Genomic DNA, 17,922 nt, shown 5'->3' on the forward strand with positions numbered 1-17,922 from the left:
ATTTTTAAAATTTTGGAGTTTTATATATGTTAAAATAATTGCATTTTTTTTTAAATTTTGGAGTCTCATTGTGTGGGGCCCTAGGTGTGGCGTGTTGCCCCTTTGGCACACCCACATGGGGCCATTTTGTAAGTGAGCGTGCCTTGGTGGTTGATCATTAGTCAAGTCTTGCACCAAGCAACCTCATGGGATAGGGTAGTGGCAGTTTTGTAATATTGCATATGTTTCCCAGAGAAAAATCATATATGTTCCTGGGAAGACTTTATTTCCCTAGAAGGCTCCTTAGGGGGAGGTGACCTGGTGACTTAGGGAAGCACCATGGCCATCAGCAGATAAGGGCCAAAGCTGTGTACTCCCTTGCCCTATCAATGCTATATATTAATAAAACAATATTTATCCATACTTGCCCATGTGTGCTTCCTTGTTGCCTATGTGTTACTTGTTTGTTGTCTTCGTTGGGCCATTGCGTGCCACTTGCCCTGTTGGGTGCTTTGTGTTGTGTGGACGTTCCTAGGAATGACTTGCTTTGTGCTTGCTCATACTTCGTTATTGCCCGTTGCATGTCCGAGATGTGTATGTGGCTAACCACTGAGTTTGTTTGCCTGTAGGTGTGTGTTGTAGGCTAACTTACTAGCTTGAAGAGTCTGCAAGTGTCGCACGTTCCGTCTAGTTGGAGTACCCAAATAGCAGGCCCGTGACAGTTGGTATCAGAGCCAAGTTAGAAAGAGCTTGACAAAACACACTATGGTGAGCAACACTCAGAGGATCGAAGCTCTTGAGAAGCGGTTGGGGGAATTAGATGGCCTGGACGAAAGGGTCAGGGATCTTTCCTCTGCAAGTCATAACTCAGAATTGTCTGATGGAAACAATCGCATAGCTGCGCTGGAAAAGGAAAATGATGTTCTCTTATCCAGAATTATCGCATTGAAGAAAAGAAACACTCCAACAAGTACTTTTGTTTCCCCTCGGCGAGAAGAGCGCATCGCGGCAGTGGAGTGCATGCTGAAGGAACAAGAAGTTTCCATAAATGACACTACGGAAGACTGCAGGGAGGCAGTTGGCGTGCTCAGAGAAGAAATGGCTGAGCTAACTGCCAAGGTAAACCTGACCATGCGAGCGGTTTGGAATGCCCCTGCAACAGGGCCGATAGGTATGGAGTATGGCCGAGCTAAAGTACTCGAGCCGAGGCCCTATAACGAGGCCAGAGACGCAAAGGATTTGGAGAATTTCCTCTTCGACATGGAACATTATTTTAGAGTCGTGCGGGCCAATTCGGAAGACAGAAAGGTTGCCATGGCTACCATGTATTTTTCTGGGGATGCCAAGGTGTGGTGGAGGACCAAATATGATGACATAGAGAATGGCAGGTGCACCATCACATCTTGGGCAGGCCTGAAGAGAGAATTAAAGACGCAATTTCTGCCAGAGAATGTCGCTTACATAGCTCGACGCCAGTTGAGAGAGCTCAAACAAGTCGGGACAGTGCGAGAATATGTGAAGAAATTTTCGTTACTAATGCTCGATATAAATGACATGTCCAAAGTAGACATGCTCTTCTGCTTCCTCAAGGGACTGAAACCATTAGCTAAACAAGAACTTCAAAGACAGTGTGTGTCTGATATTGCCACCGCTCAAGCTGCTGCTGAACGCTTAACAGATTACACTCCGGAGAGCAGCCTGCCGAAAAGGGCTGCTCCTCCAACCAACTCAAGTAGCGCTGGGAGTAAGAAGTCTAGGAAGTCCTGGCAGGGCAAGAGTGGGGGAGAGAAGAGGACAGCTGAGTCCAATTCTTCCAGTGGTATAGATGATGTTGCAGGGAGGAAGCCGCTAGCTTGTTGGCTTTGCAAAGGCCCACATAAGTCGGAAGTTTGCCCTTACAGGGGCAAGCTGAATGCCCTCATTGGCCAAGAACAACAGGGCGAAGGAGAAGAGGAAGACGAAGAGTACGCGCACATGGGCGATGTCTGCCTGTTGAATGCTCTCAAGAAACAGGGCGAAAAAGGGAAGAAGACCTTGGGGAAGGGGCTAATGTTCGTAGATGCCACTATCAATGGCAAGCCCGCCAAAAGCGTGATGATTGATACTGGAGCCACCCATAACTTCATCTCTGAACTTGAAGCAAAGCGACTGGGACTGAACCTGGAGAAAGATGCAGGCCGCATGAAAGTGGTCAACTCCAAGGCCTTGGCCACAACTGGAGTGGCTAAAGGGGTAAAAGTGAGAATCGACACGTGGGAGGGGCAGACTGATTTGGTGGTCGTCCATATGGACGACTTCGATGTAGTTTTGGGAATGGACTTTCTAACCGAGAAAGGTGCCATTCCAATTCCTGCCACTGGAAGCTTACTCATAATGGGAGAGACTCCTTCAATGGTGCCTGCAAAGGTGAAACCACCCCCTGGTGTGAAGCTTCTATCAGCTTTACAGTTCAAGAAGGGTGTGAAGAAGCAGGAGCCCACTTATGTAGCTGTACCCACCGTGTTCGAAGAAGTAGTGGAAGAAATTGTTCCACTAGAAATTACGAGGGTCTTAAAGATGTATGGGGACGTGATGCCAGATAAACTCCCCAAAGCCTTGCCACCAACGAGGGGGATTGATCACTAGATATAGCTGGTGTCGAGAGCAAAACCTCCAACTAAAGTGCCTTACAGAATGGCACCCCCTGAGCTAGAAGAGTTGAGGAGACGACTAAAAGAGTTATTGGAGGCAGGCTTCATCAGACCGTCGAAGGCGCCATTTGGCGCACCGGTGCTATTCCAGAAGAAGCACGATGGGAGCTTGAGACTGTGCATCGAATATAGGGCTCTCAACAAGGTGACAGTTCGCAACACCTACCCCATCCCTCTGATCGTTGATTTGTTTGACTAGCTAAGTGGAGCCAAATACTTCACAAAGTTGGACTTGAGATCGGGCTACTATTAGGTGAGGATTGCAGATGGGGATGAACCAAAGACAACATGTGTTACTTGATACGGAGCATTTAGGTTTCGAGTAATGTCGTTTGGGTTGACAAATGCACCTGCTACTTTCTGTACACTGATGAACCAAGTATTCCACGAGTATCTAGATAAGTTCGTGGTGGTGTACTTGGATGATATCGTGGTTTATAGTGCCACGATTGAAGAGCATCAAGAACACTTGGCTCAAGTGTTTCAGAAGTTGAGAGAGAACCAGCTATATGTGCAGCGCGAGAAATGCTCGTTTGCATAGGAGAGCATCAAGTTCTTAGGCCACGTGGTGGAACGTGGCCGAATTCGTATGGATCTGGAGAAGCTGAGGGCAATCCAAGAATGGAAAGCCCCCACAAATGTAAAAGAACTCCGCTCCTTCTTGGGCCTAGCCAACTACTATAGACGATTTGTGGACGGCTACTCAAGAAGGGCGACACCCTTGACCGAGCTTCTGAAAAAGGGTGTGATTTGGGCGTGGACTGACAAGTGTGCTGAAGCATTTAGGAGTTTGAAGGAAGCCATGATGAAGGATCCTGTTCTTTCCTTGCCAACTATTAGCAAGCCCTTCGAAGTACAGACATATGCCTCAGATTATGCCTTAGGAGGGGTACTAGTACAAGAAGACCACCCGGTCGCATATGAGAGCCGCAAGCTGTCTGAAGCTGAGAGGCGGTATACTGCCCAGGAGAAGGAACTCCTCGCAGTTATCCATTGCTTGCGAGTGTGGAAGCATTACTTGCTGGGGTCAAAGTTCGTGGTGAAAACGGATAATGCAGCAATTAGTCATTTCCTTACTCAGCCGAAACTGACCCCTAAGCAAGCTCGATGGCAGGAGTTTGTGGCGGAATTCGACTTTCGTTTTGAGCACAGGGCAAGACGCTTGAACCAGGCAGCTGACGCCTTGAGTCGCAAAGCTGAATTGGCGACTCTAAAGATCTTGGCTAGTTTTTCGGCTAGCATGATGAACACTCCACTCAAGGAGCGCATCAAAGAAAACCTGGAGAAAGACCCGGTTGTCGGGACCATCCTGAAGCTCGTAAAAGAAGGCAAGACTCACCAGTTCTGGGTGGAGGATGATCTTCTGTGGGCTAAAGGGGGTCGCTTGTATGTTCCGAAAGATGGAGATTTGCAAAGGACATTACTAAGCGAGTGTCATGACACCTTGTGGGCAAGTCATCTAGGTGTTAGGAAAATATAAATTTGCCACGATGGAAATAGTAAGAAATTACAACTCTATGCAATATATTACAAATAATAATGATTGATTAAAAGGAGTTACAACTCTATAACTGAAAATTACAAATAAACAAAGGAAATGAAGAAGATGATGAAGAAGAATAGAATAGTAAAATACAACTCTAAGCAAAAGGTTACAAATAAAGTAAAGTGTTTGAAACAAAATAAAAGAAAAGATTACAACTCTTGAACAAGAAATACAAGTAAAAAGAACAAGAGAATTAGAAGAAAAACAATACAATAGAAAGGAGAACTGAAATACAAGAAACTCTCTCTTACACAACCTAAGTGAAGAGGGTTGGGGATCACCAACTTGAACAAGGTTTAAAACCTTTGTCCAGAAGCTTATTTCCCCCTAACTCAAGCACTAAGGGATCTCTCTCAGATATTGGAAAAGCTTTCTGGAATTATCAAGCCTCAAGGTGTTTCTAGCCAAGTGCTCTAATGGATACAAATGTTATGTCTTTCAAGTGAGCTATAGGCTCCTATTTATAGAGTTTAGAGACACCCTTTGAATTTCAAATTCCACCAACCCCCATAGCTGTTACCAATGTTTAATTAGATTAATATGGAATTAAAAATGAGATTTGGGAGTTATTTGGATTTTTTGAGCCGTTCAACAAAGATTGAAAAAACTGGAAAAAAAAAATTGGTCAGTTTTGGCCTGTGGCCGCAGCCAGAGACATTAGTGGCCGTGACCACTGGTCTCTGTCCCACAGGCCGCGGCCACTGAATGTTGGTGGCCGCAGCCACCGACCAATTTCAGCACAAAAAATGTGTTGTTTTTCCAAACAGTTCCAAACCCTCCCAAATGATTTTGTAACTCCCAAAACACATTATTGGGATTAAAATCATATCTCTAACAGTCATATCACATATGGCTTTATGAAATTCATCTCAATATTGTGTAACAACAATTTTACACAATAAAGGGTAATATTTGGAAGTTACAAATTTGTAACACCAAATATGTTACATTATTTGGATATATCTCATATATCTAAATATTGTAACTCTCTATTATATGTTACAATATGTGACACACTTTGTCACATTTATTTAATCTAAAACATTATATTATAATATAATATAATATTACATTATATTATAAAATAATATAACACCAGGGTGGCAGACCCATGCCCTCTTGAAGTAGGGATACTACTGGCCACAAATGCGAGATGATGTAGTGGAGTACACCAAGACCTATCTCGTCTGCCAGCAAGACAAGGTCGATAGGAACAAGACACTTGGGTTGTTGGAGCCCTTGCGAGTCCCAAGCCGACCATGGGAGAGTGTGTTGCTTGACTTTATCACCAGTCTACCGAAGACAGGGGATCTAAGTGCAATCTTGGTGGTCGTGGACAGATTCTCGAAGTACGCAACATTCATCCCAGTGTCGAAGTATTGTTCAGCAGAAGAGACAACCATACAATTTTTCAAGCATATTGTCAAATATTGGGGAGTGCCCCAGAACATTGTTAATGACCGAGATGGAAGATTCACTGAGACTTTTTGGTCCGAACTATTCAATCTCTTGGGGTCACAACTGAACATTTCCTCTAGCTACCATCCACAAACAGATGGGCAGACAGAAAGATTCAACGGGATGTTGGAGGAGTACTTGCACCACTTTGTCAATGCCAATCAGAAGAATTGGCTGCAACTACTCGATGTAGCTCAATTTTGCTTCAACTCTCAAAAGAGTTCTTCATCGAATAAGAGCCATTTTAAAGTTGTTAATGGACAGCAACCATTGTTGCCCCACACAGTGGACGAATATCGCGGTCGGAACCCGCGAGCCTTTCACTTCACAAAAGACTGGAAGAAAACGACAGAGATTGCCCGAGCTTATTTAGAAAAAGAATCAAGAAGTAGGCAGATCAGAAGCGTAGACCACTGGAGTTCAAAGCAGGTGACTTAGTGTTAATCAAGCTGAGGCCCAAACAGTTGAGATTCCGAGGGGACAAAGACATCAGACTCGTTTGCAAGTACGAGGGTCTGATCTCAATCATCTCAAAAGTGGCCTAACTTCCTACAAAGTCGACCTACCAGCTTGGATGAAGATACACCCGGACCTTCACGTCAGCAACTTGAAGTCGTATCATGAAGATCTAGCAAATCCAGAGCGCAACCAGTCAACCAGAGGAGGAGTCATCGTTCAGCCAAGGAGCAAGCGTCAACCTGAAGAAATCCTGGCGGAAAGGACGGTCACCACTGACCGTAAAAAGCATAAAGAGTATCTGGTAAAATGGAAGGGGCTCGCAGATGACGAGATCAGCTGGGAGAGGCCGGAAGACTTGGAGAAGCTCTCGCAGAAGATTGAAGATTTACAAGCTACTTCGTCGAGGACGCCGAGGATTGAGTGGGGGAGAGTGTGGCGTACTACCCCTTTGGCACACCCACATGGGGCCATTTTGTAAGTGAGCATGCCTTGGTGCTTGATCATTAGTCAAGTCTTGCACCAAGCAACCTCATGGGATAGGGTAGTGGCAGTTTTGTAATATTGCATATGTCTCCCAGAAAAAAAAAATCATATATGTGCCTGGGAAGACTTTATTTCCCTAGAAGGCTTCTTAGGGGGAGGTGACCTGGTGACTTAGGGAAACACCATGGCCATCAACAGATAGGGGCCAAAGCTGTGTACTCCCTTGCCCTATCAATGCTATATATTAATAAAACAATATTTATCCATACTTGCCCCTGTGTGCTTCCTTGTTGCCTATGTGTTACTTGTTTGTTGTCTTCGTTGGGCCATTGCGTGCCACTTACCCTGTTGGGTGCTTTGTGTTGTGTGGACGTTCCTAGGAATGACTTGCTTTATGCTTGCTCATACTTCGTTATTGCTCGTTGCATGTCTGAGATGTGTATGTGGCTAACCACTGAGTTTGTTTGCCTGTATGTGTGTTGTAGGCTGACTTGCTAGCTTGAAGAGTCTGCAAGTGCCGCACGTTCCGTCTAGTTGGAGTACCCAAATAGTCGGCCCGTGACACTAGGCACAAGTCTAGCCCGCCTTTTCCAAGGCCAGGCCCAACTAAGACTTCCTAATAATGAAAAAAAAATCTTTGAAATCATGAGGCCACAAGGTAAAAATATGTTACATTCTTTCTTAGATAAGAAAAACATACCATGACACTATCTTGACTTATCCTGCATCAAAACAGCAAATACCATAACAACAAATGACGACCTATTAAGATTCTTCTTCCGACCATTCAAAGATTGATTCCCACCAGCTGCAGTAGGGTTCAAATTATTAACTTTCCTGTGGGTCTGCCTTTTTCTAAGTTGAAGTGGTCTCTAGTGTTTGTTGGACTCCCTGAATAGCTATTAAGAAAGTATGAGCAAGGTCATTTACCATTTCACCTGTGCTTCCAATAGATTCATGAAATGGGACTAGAGACAGCACCACCAACCTTTTTATCTAAGCATAAAAGAGAAAAAACAGCTAGCAGAACACAATGACATGTTTCATGAGGAAAAAATAAACAAGGACTAACAACTACACAATAAATATCTTAACAACCGCAAGTCTCTACAAGAAAAAATTGCCTACCAGTGATACGGACAAGGGTTTCCCTCCCAGAAAGATCACTCACATGCGGCATACAAACAAGAAATAAAAATTATTACCAAATATCATTGACAATAGCTGCATCCAAAGAAAAATGAACTAGACTTTCAACCAATGTGTTGTTGAATGATGCAAAAATGTGAGCCACACCAAAAACATACTCTCCTTAGATGCGCCAAGGATGACATTTTCTTCCTTTGGCTCCTAGTTCTTCCTCTTAGAGGCTGTAAGAAACATATCATAACAACAAATTAACATAAAATTCCCAATCTACAATATGAAATATTTAAAGAATTTAAACTATGAGAATCATCTTTACCCGGGAATACAGTCTAAATATGGACTAGTTTCAAGATAACAGTAATAATAATAATTAACATATTTCTCAATGCTACTCACGAGAAAAGAACGTTAATATTAGTTTGAAATGTGCATAATGCTCATTTAAATCACTCAGTTATATATATAATTTAAATAATAATTATAGGGTACTTACTGGAAGATTACTAAGGGATAGTCATGCTTTAAAACGAGCCACCAAAGAAACACAAAAACCATGTTTTCTGTACCAAAAAATGCTTAAAAAATGAACAATATCTGTAATCATAAAAAAAATTACTTACAAGAATCAAGTCGGATCATACTATTCAACAAATTAACCCATTAATCAAAATACACAAATTTATATGAACATTTACAGAAACTATCAACCTACACTGAAAACTGACACATCCAAATAGTATAAATGCAAATACCTAAATTTCCAAATGTTCTCAATCTGCAATAAAAGAAACTAAAATTCCAAGAAAGCATAGGATTCGTTTTCGCACACCATGTTTTCGAAACTAGACGAGAGAGAGCTAGGAATTTGAGGAAATGCTTTAAAGCTCTGCTAGTCGCCTGCACAATATCCTACGGAGGAAGAGGATTTGTACGAAACTTGGGGTAAGTTCAAATCTGTGTGCTAGCTACATACATGATTAAATATTCTACTGAAATGGAAAAGTGTCACCCTGGTTGTGGAGTCTTAATAAAATAAGATTTCCAATGAAAAAAGTCAATTCTGTTGTTTTGATGGAATTAGTATTCACTCAGGATTGGGTGGATTATCAATTCCATGAAATGGAAGATTTTTATTTTGCTCAAGATCCTCACTTGGACTATTACCTCTATACAAGCCTTTTCTGGGCTCTAGGATTTTGTCAAGCTTTCTGCTGTGCTACTGCTGGCCTCATGCTTTGATATAATGGTATTAGTGTCTTTGGTTTATGTTTCAATCAAGCTTGTAGCTTTAGTGCTTGGTGGAATTTGTTTTTCTTTAATTTTTATTTCATATTTTTATTGTCAATATCATTTTAATATGAAACTTGTGTGCAGAGTTACCTAATGAATAGAATTTGGTCAGAATGGAATTATATATTCACTATCTCTATTCGGGCTAACACTTTTTTATTATGGTAGTAATGGATCATATCTATTATAATAAATATAACATTGGCTGGTTCACCTTATCTAGTTCAACAACTGAAATAAATATATCTTCCCACCTATTTTTTCTTCCTTTAACCTTTCCTTTTATTTCCTATTTAAGCCGTCAAACTCTATGAAAAGTCAGCTGCTTGACCATGGAAATTTCCAAATTAGATTCTTTCAATCGTTTATTTCACTTGTTTCAGCTTAGATCAAGAGATTCAACACGGAGAGAACAAATTCGTATCAAGAAACATATTAATTTAATATAATATCGATTTAAGAAAATACACGTTACAAGTATATCCAAAATTTGGGCCGACTTTTATGAACCCTCCTACTGCATTTCTTCTTCTTTTCCAACAAATCATTCATATTCTAAAAATCCATAGTTTTTTTAGCCTATATATATGTGTGAAAAACTTATCATAACATTATACAGAAAAACTAAGAAAAGAAAGCCATAAGCAGAAATAGTAAGATTTTAGTTTTAACTCAAGACAAAATCATGTACGTGACAAGGCCTCTGTCTTTGCTTAGAAGGTCTCCTGAGCTACTCAATTCAGCACCCAAAGAGGGTCCGAACTCTGGTTATCTGGTTCTCTTCGATGAAGAATGTGAAACGACGACTTGTTTCGGATTGTGTAAAGAAAGGTCAATCAAGGCCCTGCCTTTTCCTCAGAACAAAGATCTAACTGTTACTTATACAATTAGCAATGGACAGAGCAGCACCACCTATTGTGATGATGTTGTTTTCGTTCCAGTGCTAGATCAACCCCTCTCTTCCAATAAGTACTACGTGATTCGCCGCCAAGGAAAACATAAAGGGTATGTTTTGAATTCACTTTTTTCTCCTATAAAATTTTCATCTTGATTCAAAATGCTTAGCCAAAAAAAAAAAAGTTGTAGAGTTTGACTCCCATATCATAGAAAGTGTTTTTTAATTTGCACTTGTAATTTTTGTTCATCTATTATTTATCCGAGAAGAAGATACTAATCAAGTACCTACTTATCAATACTAGGTTGTTTCTTATTTTCAAGTAGTACTTTTATACAGCTGTTGATCCTACATAAAGCTAACGAGCATGTATGTTCTCTCTTATTTTTTTGGGTGCAGTGAAGCCAGTGCTAACTCAACAGAAGATGACATGGGAACATGCTGCTGCTGTACATACATTAAAGACGTCAAGCCCAGACCCTTGGATCCTTTAGACATGAATCAGCAAATTCAGATCATCCAAAAGCGTCGCGGAAGCTTCACAGCAACATCCGTCGCAGAAAACGGCTTTCCTCCTACGTTTTTGAGGAGAAAATACTGGAACCTCTACATGCGGACTCCCCGCCATTATCATCTAGATGAAGCCCCTGGCCTCAACTCCTCCCTGAGATCACAGCTTCCCGACCTCAACATCTTGTCCAATTCGGCTACTTCTGGAAGTGTGGTCGTGGGAAAATGGTACTGCCCTTTTACGTTCGTCAAGGAATTAGAGGGAAAACTCAATGAGCAGGTGAAGTATTCCATGTTTTATGAGATGACACTTGAGCAGAGATGGGACAAGGTTTTTGAAGGTGACAACGTTGGAAACGACATGAAAATGGTGAGTGTTGATGTGTTTGTTAACAGAGAAGAGGCTTGTGTTGATGGAAAGGAAGCTATATGCGAGTGGGGTCATGTTGATGATGGAGTTATCTGGTTTACAAGTTCTGGTAAAGGACAAGATCAATCAGGAAGGTTATTGGGGTTGAGCAAATTGATAATGGAGAGAATAAGGTGGGAAGAAGAGAGAGTTGGGTTCACAGTGGATGAGTTTGAAAGGCAAGTGAATGTGAAAAGAACAGAGGAGTTTGATGGAAAAGAGTGGAGCAAATTTGGATGTTATGTTTTGGTAGAGAGATTCGTGTTGAGGAGAGTGAACGGCACCGTATTGTTGACTCTTGATTTTAAGCATACCAACCAAATTAGGTGCAAATGGGAATGAGAAACATTGGACACTCCAATATACTAGAATGTTGTTTATGTTCTGCATTTCTGTATGTTCTTTTCTTTTTTTTTTCCACCTTCTAAAGTGTGTGATATTACTATGGCGAAGTACTTTTTACTTCGTGATGGTATTTATTTATTTGGTTATATGTTCATATGTTGATGAAACATAATTGTGAGGATTGCATTTTCCTTGGTGTGTATGAATAAATAAACCATTTCTTGCTAGCTCGGTTGATTTTCTATGGTTTTTATCTTTGAAATTTAGATTAATTTTACTAACCAAATTATATTAGTGAAGAAAAGATAATACAATGTGGAATTTTGTGGAGCCTTGTTCAAAACATGATCGAGGTTGGAATGTTGGACAAGAAATTATTGTTTCTGGAGTAGATGATTTACTCGTGACTCATCCTTATCGTTTTATAACCTACTAATCACATTTTATTGAAACAAAAAATATTCATTATATTCAAATATCCTTAAAGTATTTATGTAGTCAAGATAAATATTGTTTTTTATGGTATATCAATTATATGAGGCTTCGCTAATATAGTAATATCTATCAACTTTTATTGATTTTTTGTTTGTTATAATTATTATTTCTTGTTCACTCCTAATACATATAAGATATAAGATACAAGTCTCTGTTGATCTCGAGTTATTACGTAACTATAATATACCTTTCAAAACAACCCTGAGCATTTTTCCGATCAAAGATTTGCATACCTACTATCTATATTTGAAAACTATGACTAAAAGCATTTACATATGCCAAACATGAAACAAGTATAGGAAAATATATATTTTACTCTTTCTTTTTGAATATTTTATAATTTGGTCATTTCTAAAATGACAACAATTTCAGTTGTGATGAGGAACAGTGGCTTGTGCCTCTTCGTCGTAGATGGTTGGAGGATGAGTCTTCATTGATGAGGACAGAGAACTCACAGCCTCTCCCACTGTCAAATAAAGGTTTTCTGGTCTCATAAAATCTCGAGTCTCCGCTGCTCTCTGTAATTTTTCTATAATTTCTCCCAATGGATTCACCAACACAAGCTGATCAACACACCAAATTTTATTTGTTAGAAATTTGAGAAAGAAGAATAAATAAATTAAAAAAAATTATGAAATATTTCCATTTAATTGTTACTTGCCTCCATTCCTTTTTTCTCAATTGCTTTCTTTAGCTCCTTAATAAGGGTAACTCCGGTTGTGTCTATGCCACTCACAGCTGAGAAAATTGCATAAAAAAAGACTCCTTTTGATTAGTAATTTTGAACCATGTAGTTCAATCTTATATACCAATCAAAATTAAATTTGGTATTCTTTATTCAAAGGCAACATATCTTAATTGTCTATACCTGACATGTCTAGAATTACATACTGAATATTGACTGAATGCTTTTTTGCATTTTCTTTCTCCTCGTATTCTTCCACCCATCTCAAAATCCTACATCAAAAAAAAAATGTGTTCATTGTTAGGAGAAAAATAAGATGACTAACACAAAATAAACAAATAAAGCTAAAAACTTGAAAATAACCTTTCATTGAGGTACATGCTGTTAGCAAAATTGATAGGAGCTTCAATGCTTATAATGAGGAAACCAGGCACTTCCACTGCATCCTTGTAGTGATGCAAATTCCTATATATATCAGAACCAGGTATGCTTCCCAACACCACAGTCCTTGGCCTAGTTACTTGCAACAGAATCTTGAAGATGGAAACTCCAACCTTATCACCATCAAAATTAAAAGCACAACACAACCATTTATGAATAAACATTTTTCGATTATAAATTGTGTTGTGACTAAAAATATAAGTTGTTTTGTAAACTACCGCGATGGCAAGGCCTTCTTGGACAGAGATGAAGAGAACCCCAAAGAAAGCAGTGAGCATGACAACGAAATCGAACTTGTCAGTCCTCCAAATGTTGAGAGCAGCCGGAACATCAACAAGGCCAATCACGGCTGTGACAATTATGGCGCCCAACACAAGGTTGGGAGTGTATTGGAAGAGTGGCATCAAGAAGAGGAGTGTCACCATAACTGTCACTGACATAACTATGTTGGACACTGCTGTCTTTGCTCCTGCGTTGTGGTTCACCGCAGACCGCGAAAAAGCACCTGAAAAAGAACCATTTGTTAACATGGAGTATTGTTACAAGACACTTTGAAGTGTTCTACGCTATATGAGGTGCATACTGATTAGGGTTCGATTTCAAAATTCAACTACACTACACATAAATAAAGTATCACATACACATGACATCCTCAAAAGTTACCTGTTGTAACGTAGCAGGAAGTGAAGGAGCCAACTATGTTCATAAGCCCAATGGCCATCATTTCTTTGTTGCCATCTACCCTATAGTCCTTAAGCGCAGCAAATGTTCTCCCCACCGCAATACCTTCCTATAAGTTAGAACGAAATATCTTTTATGATCCTGAAATGAAATTATTACAAGGTACATAGAAAAGGGGGATTAGCAGGATCTTACAGTGAGGGAAATAATGCCAGTGACAAATCCGGTCTTGATCACAAGTCCGAGATGGGAACCATGGAAAACCAACATGTTCCATGAAGGTGGGTTTAATCCTTCTTCTAACTTTCCAATCTACAAAATACAAATTATATTTTTAATAATAAAATTTACAATATGTTAATCTAATATTAACTGTATGTGTGGGGACCTATAAGCTTACTTACCACACTGATGCCATGGTTTTGAGCTTTGAATGCGAAAATAATGATAGTGGAGACTATCACAGACGCCAGTGGGGCTCCTGCTGAGACCCAGAACAGTTTTGGCCTTTTTATGCTCTGCAAAACTCATCCCCCAAAAATAAAATACTATATCACTGTTATAAAGTCTTTTTTATTACACTAATTAACTTATTTAGAATACCTAAGTATTATTTTTATAATTTGCACATAAAAAAACGACTCATTCATATTTTTCAAACTTACACCACTTTAAGTTATTAGAAAAGATGCAATATTTTCAAGTTTATAAATTGTAAAACTTTATCAATATTTAAGTCTGAAGATTAGGATTATAGACTTAAAGCTTCATTTGAGGCTCAATTTTATGATGAGATAAATCTTTTAACATGTTTGTGACATACGAAATCAAGCTATACATGCCAACCGTTTTCATTACTTTTATTATGAATTACGAACCAAAAAAAAAAATCCTTGAGTAATAATTTGAAGTAAAAAATCCACTTTATTTATTGGTATATCTAGATTTTAAGTGCGGTTAAATAATAATAATAATAAGGACTTTGGAGTCTTGGCTCTGAAGCCATTATTTACTGAACGTTAACAACTGCAAATCTTCAAAATATAATTAATATCAGGAGTTGTTGCCCATTGGTTTTGATTTTATTTTTTTTCACTTTCGGAGTCGGGGAAAAAAGACAGAAGCTTTTAATGAAGAAAAATGCTCAAAAAGGACCCCAGAAATAATTAAATATATACATATAAAAACTTTATTATATATATATATATATATATTAAGGAAAGAGAACAACGTACAACGTGTCTGGCCAGTAGGAGCAGCAAAAGAAAGCAAACTCCCATTAATATAGTTTGCCAAGACCACTGCATAAAAAAATAAAACACACAAAACAGAGAAAATTAAACCACTGGTTTGAATATCAAGAAGAAGAATAATGGTTAATTATATAAAGTATAAATTGATTTACATATTTTATGGGGTGAAAAGTTCAAAATCTTGGACTTAGTATCCGCTACACTACCTCTTTTGTGTGGTGGAAAACTGAGTCTAAAACAGGAACCAAACCCATTTGAGGGGTAAAATGGATAATTCCAAGGAGGCTCTTGAGCTGTTGTAGAGAAACTATAACAGCAGCCCCAGCCATGAACCCAATAAGAATGGCTTTCGACAGAAAATCAATGAGAAATCCAAGCCTGCATGAAACAAAACGACATGAAAAAAATGCTTCTCCATGAGGAAACGACAGTGACCAAAACGAAAAGAATGGCAAAAACGACAATATTCACCTTAACAATCCCAGAGAAGCTTGAAAAATACCGGCGAAGAGAGTCGAAGTAAAAGCCAGTTGAAGGAACAAGAGAGGATCTTTAATGGGAGACACTTCTTTGCTTAGCATTGAACCAAGTATGAGAGAAGCTATCGAAACCGGTCCCACTGCTAGGTCTCTTGAGCTTCCAAAAACGGCATATATCAGAGGTGGAACGAAGCTTGAATCTGAAAAAGAAACCAAAAAAAGATAGTGAGAAAACCCAGTATAGATCATAGACTTTATGGTATGAACTTCCCAGAAGAAAAATAAAAGAATAAATATAAACTACTCACATAGACCGACAATGGGGGGAAGATTTGCAAGCTTTGCATAACTTATCCCCTGTTTTCAGAATAAAAAACAGAGTTGTTTCAATGAGTTTATGCTAAAAACTAAAAAAGATAAAAAAAAAATTCTTTTTGGTTTTAAGAGATAATAATTTGAGACCTGTGGGATGGCTAAGCTGGCAATGGTGAGCCCTGAAACGATGTCGGATTTGAAGAGCTTGAAGGTGTAATGAGGAGCCCACTGTAAAATAGGAAGGATGTACTGAGCTCCGAGAATCCATTTCTGTCTAGTTGATTGGCCTTTGAATTGGCGTAAAGGGTCATCGGGGAAAAACATTTCCAATAGCTTGTACTTGAGTTTTTGGAAGAAACCTCTCGCCGGAGGCTGCTCAACCCGGTGAACCTCCATGGAACCCGGTATCACCTCCACGCAGTGAGCTCCTTCCTTAGATTCCATTGGCTTTTGGTTCGTACCATTGGTCGATGGGCTGTGTAGCCTTTTATTACGTGACCCTTCATCCATCAATCAATTTCCAGAGACCGCTACAAAACAAAGTAGTACTGCTAATTGTCGATGGTAAATAAACAATGTAAAATTAGTTCATACCCATTTTTTTAAAACTTGTATATAACCAAATAGATAGAAGAGTTTTATACGATGAGCTAGACCTCATGAAAAATAGTGTGTGGTCGAACTACGAGTACTCCAAGGGTAATTATTAGATTATTGTGTCTCACATGGAATAAGTATAAGAATATTGAACCAACATGTGTAACTCTACAAATCACCAATTGATTTTTAGATGGTGCCTCATGATTCTTGTCATGGTATCAAAAGTCAATTCCCTAGCGGACATTCGATCCACACTGATCCAAAAAGAGTGAGTCAAGCCGCCACACGAGATCTGTATAGTGCAAAAAGACATTTGAGATCTGAGATCCACATAATGCAAAAAGACACTTATATCCAAAAAAATAAGCGAGCTGAAAAAAAAAATGCACCACTTGTGATCAGGTGATTCAAGATTAGTGAGCGAAAAATCGCCACTATCTTGAGGGGGATATTAGACTACTGTGTCCCACATGAAATAAGTGTAAGAATATTGAACCATTAATAAGAACATGTGTAACTCCACTAATCACTAATTGGTTTTTAGATAAAGCCTCATAATTCTTGTCAGTAATATATCTTTATCTTGAAATATTGTCATGGACACCCGCATGTTCTCCGTTACATATTAATGCATCAAGAACTCACATATTATAATTTGAAATATTAAAAATCGTTAAATTCTTTATGATGCCCACAATACTCTATGGTTTATTTTTTGTTAGAATGACAATTTATTTATGAAAATAGATTGGGAAATATGTATCATTATCTTTGTTTACTTACTTAACATTTTGTAAGAACGAGGATGAAATATATGTAAATTCCGCATTAATTTAGGATTGAGGGATGAAATTGTCGGTCTCAGGTAATAAGTGTTAGAATATTTATTTAGATTTGGTATATAAAATCAATTTGTTACAACTAATTGATTTAATATATTAAAGTCAATATTTAATTTATTGACAAAATATTCTAATTAATGGTCAACATTGTTTGTTACCTGATTTTTGTAACGCTCTACATCCTTAGAGCCGTTACTAAGTGAGTTTTTAAGACAAAACAGTATGCAATGAACTCGCTAACCGAGGTTTTGAAACAAAAGTGTGACTAATTAAAAGTTAAGGCTGTAATCTTTGAAAATGCGTCGTTTCATTAAAACATCTATTATTAAACATTTGGGATCCCAAATTAAGGTTTGAAAACTAGTTACATCTTGAAATAAGGTTACAGTTGAGAAATCATAAAATCATAGATTATTACAGCCATTTTCGAATAAACCCCCAACCAAAGCAGTCGGGCAGGCCAAACATGTACACGTCGCTTCACGCTCTCCGTACTCATGGTTGGTTGACTCAATCATTGCCCTTACCTGCAACACAGAGCACCCGTGAGCCGAAGCCCAGCAAGAAAACTCATGCAGAACATAACATATGCAATGTATACAGTTTATCATAACAGATAATCCACAAATAAACAAGTCAATCATTAGACTAAGCAAACACGGCCATGCTGCCCCAGAAACCTTACCAAAGCCCTGGGGTATCGGTTCTCACCGCGAGGATAACTCATGTATCCCTTGGGCCCCACCCTGACTATAGCATCCCATGTGCTAGGTGTTACTTCCGGCCCCGCTGCCGTACCCGGCCTACGCCGTTCTCGGCCCTTGCCGTTCAATTTACTATAATCACACATATAGCATAACACAACAACATTCCAACAAATATAAATTCATTTAAATCTACACCCTAACATGTAATGCA

General features: G+C 39.1%; 2 protein-coding genes across 2 annotated transcripts; one reads left to right on the forward strand and one right to left on the reverse strand.

Moving 5' to 3' along the window:
- Positions 1–9,559: 9,559 nt before the first annotated feature.
- On the forward strand, positions 9,560–11,440 carry LOC133822705 (uncharacterized). Its single transcript, XM_062255137.1, has 2 exons — positions 9,560–10,059; positions 10,349–11,440. Exons 1-2 carry the CDS (start codon positions 9,740–9,742, stop codon positions 11,208–11,210), a joined length of 1,182 nt encoding a protein of 393 aa, XP_062111121.1. The 5' UTR covers positions 9,560–9,739; the 3' UTR covers positions 11,211–11,440.
- Positions 11,441–11,862: 422 nt separating this feature from the next.
- On the reverse strand, positions 11,863–16,065 carry LOC133822704 (probable sulfate transporter 3.3). The gene is made up of 13 exons (XM_062255135.1): positions 15,710–16,065; positions 15,556–15,604; positions 15,240–15,447; positions 14,975–15,146; positions 14,751–14,816; positions 13,920–14,033; positions 13,711–13,827; positions 13,498–13,624; positions 13,053–13,339; positions 12,757–12,947; positions 12,577–12,665; positions 12,370–12,446; positions 11,863–12,271 (listed from the first exon to the last, which is right to left on the reverse strand). Exons 1-13 carry the CDS (start codon positions 16,004–16,006, stop codon positions 12,077–12,079), a joined length of 1,989 nt encoding a protein of 662 aa, XP_062111119.1. The 5' UTR covers positions 16,007–16,065; the 3' UTR covers positions 11,863–12,076.
- Between the last annotated feature and the right edge of the window lie 1,857 nt (positions 16,066–17,922).

Source organism: Humulus lupulus, chromosome 3, assembly GCF_963169125.1.
Source record: "Humulus lupulus chromosome 3, drHumLupu1.1, whole genome shotgun sequence".
Taxonomy (NCBI): domain Eukaryota; kingdom Viridiplantae; phylum Streptophyta; class Magnoliopsida; order Rosales; family Cannabaceae; genus Humulus; species Humulus lupulus.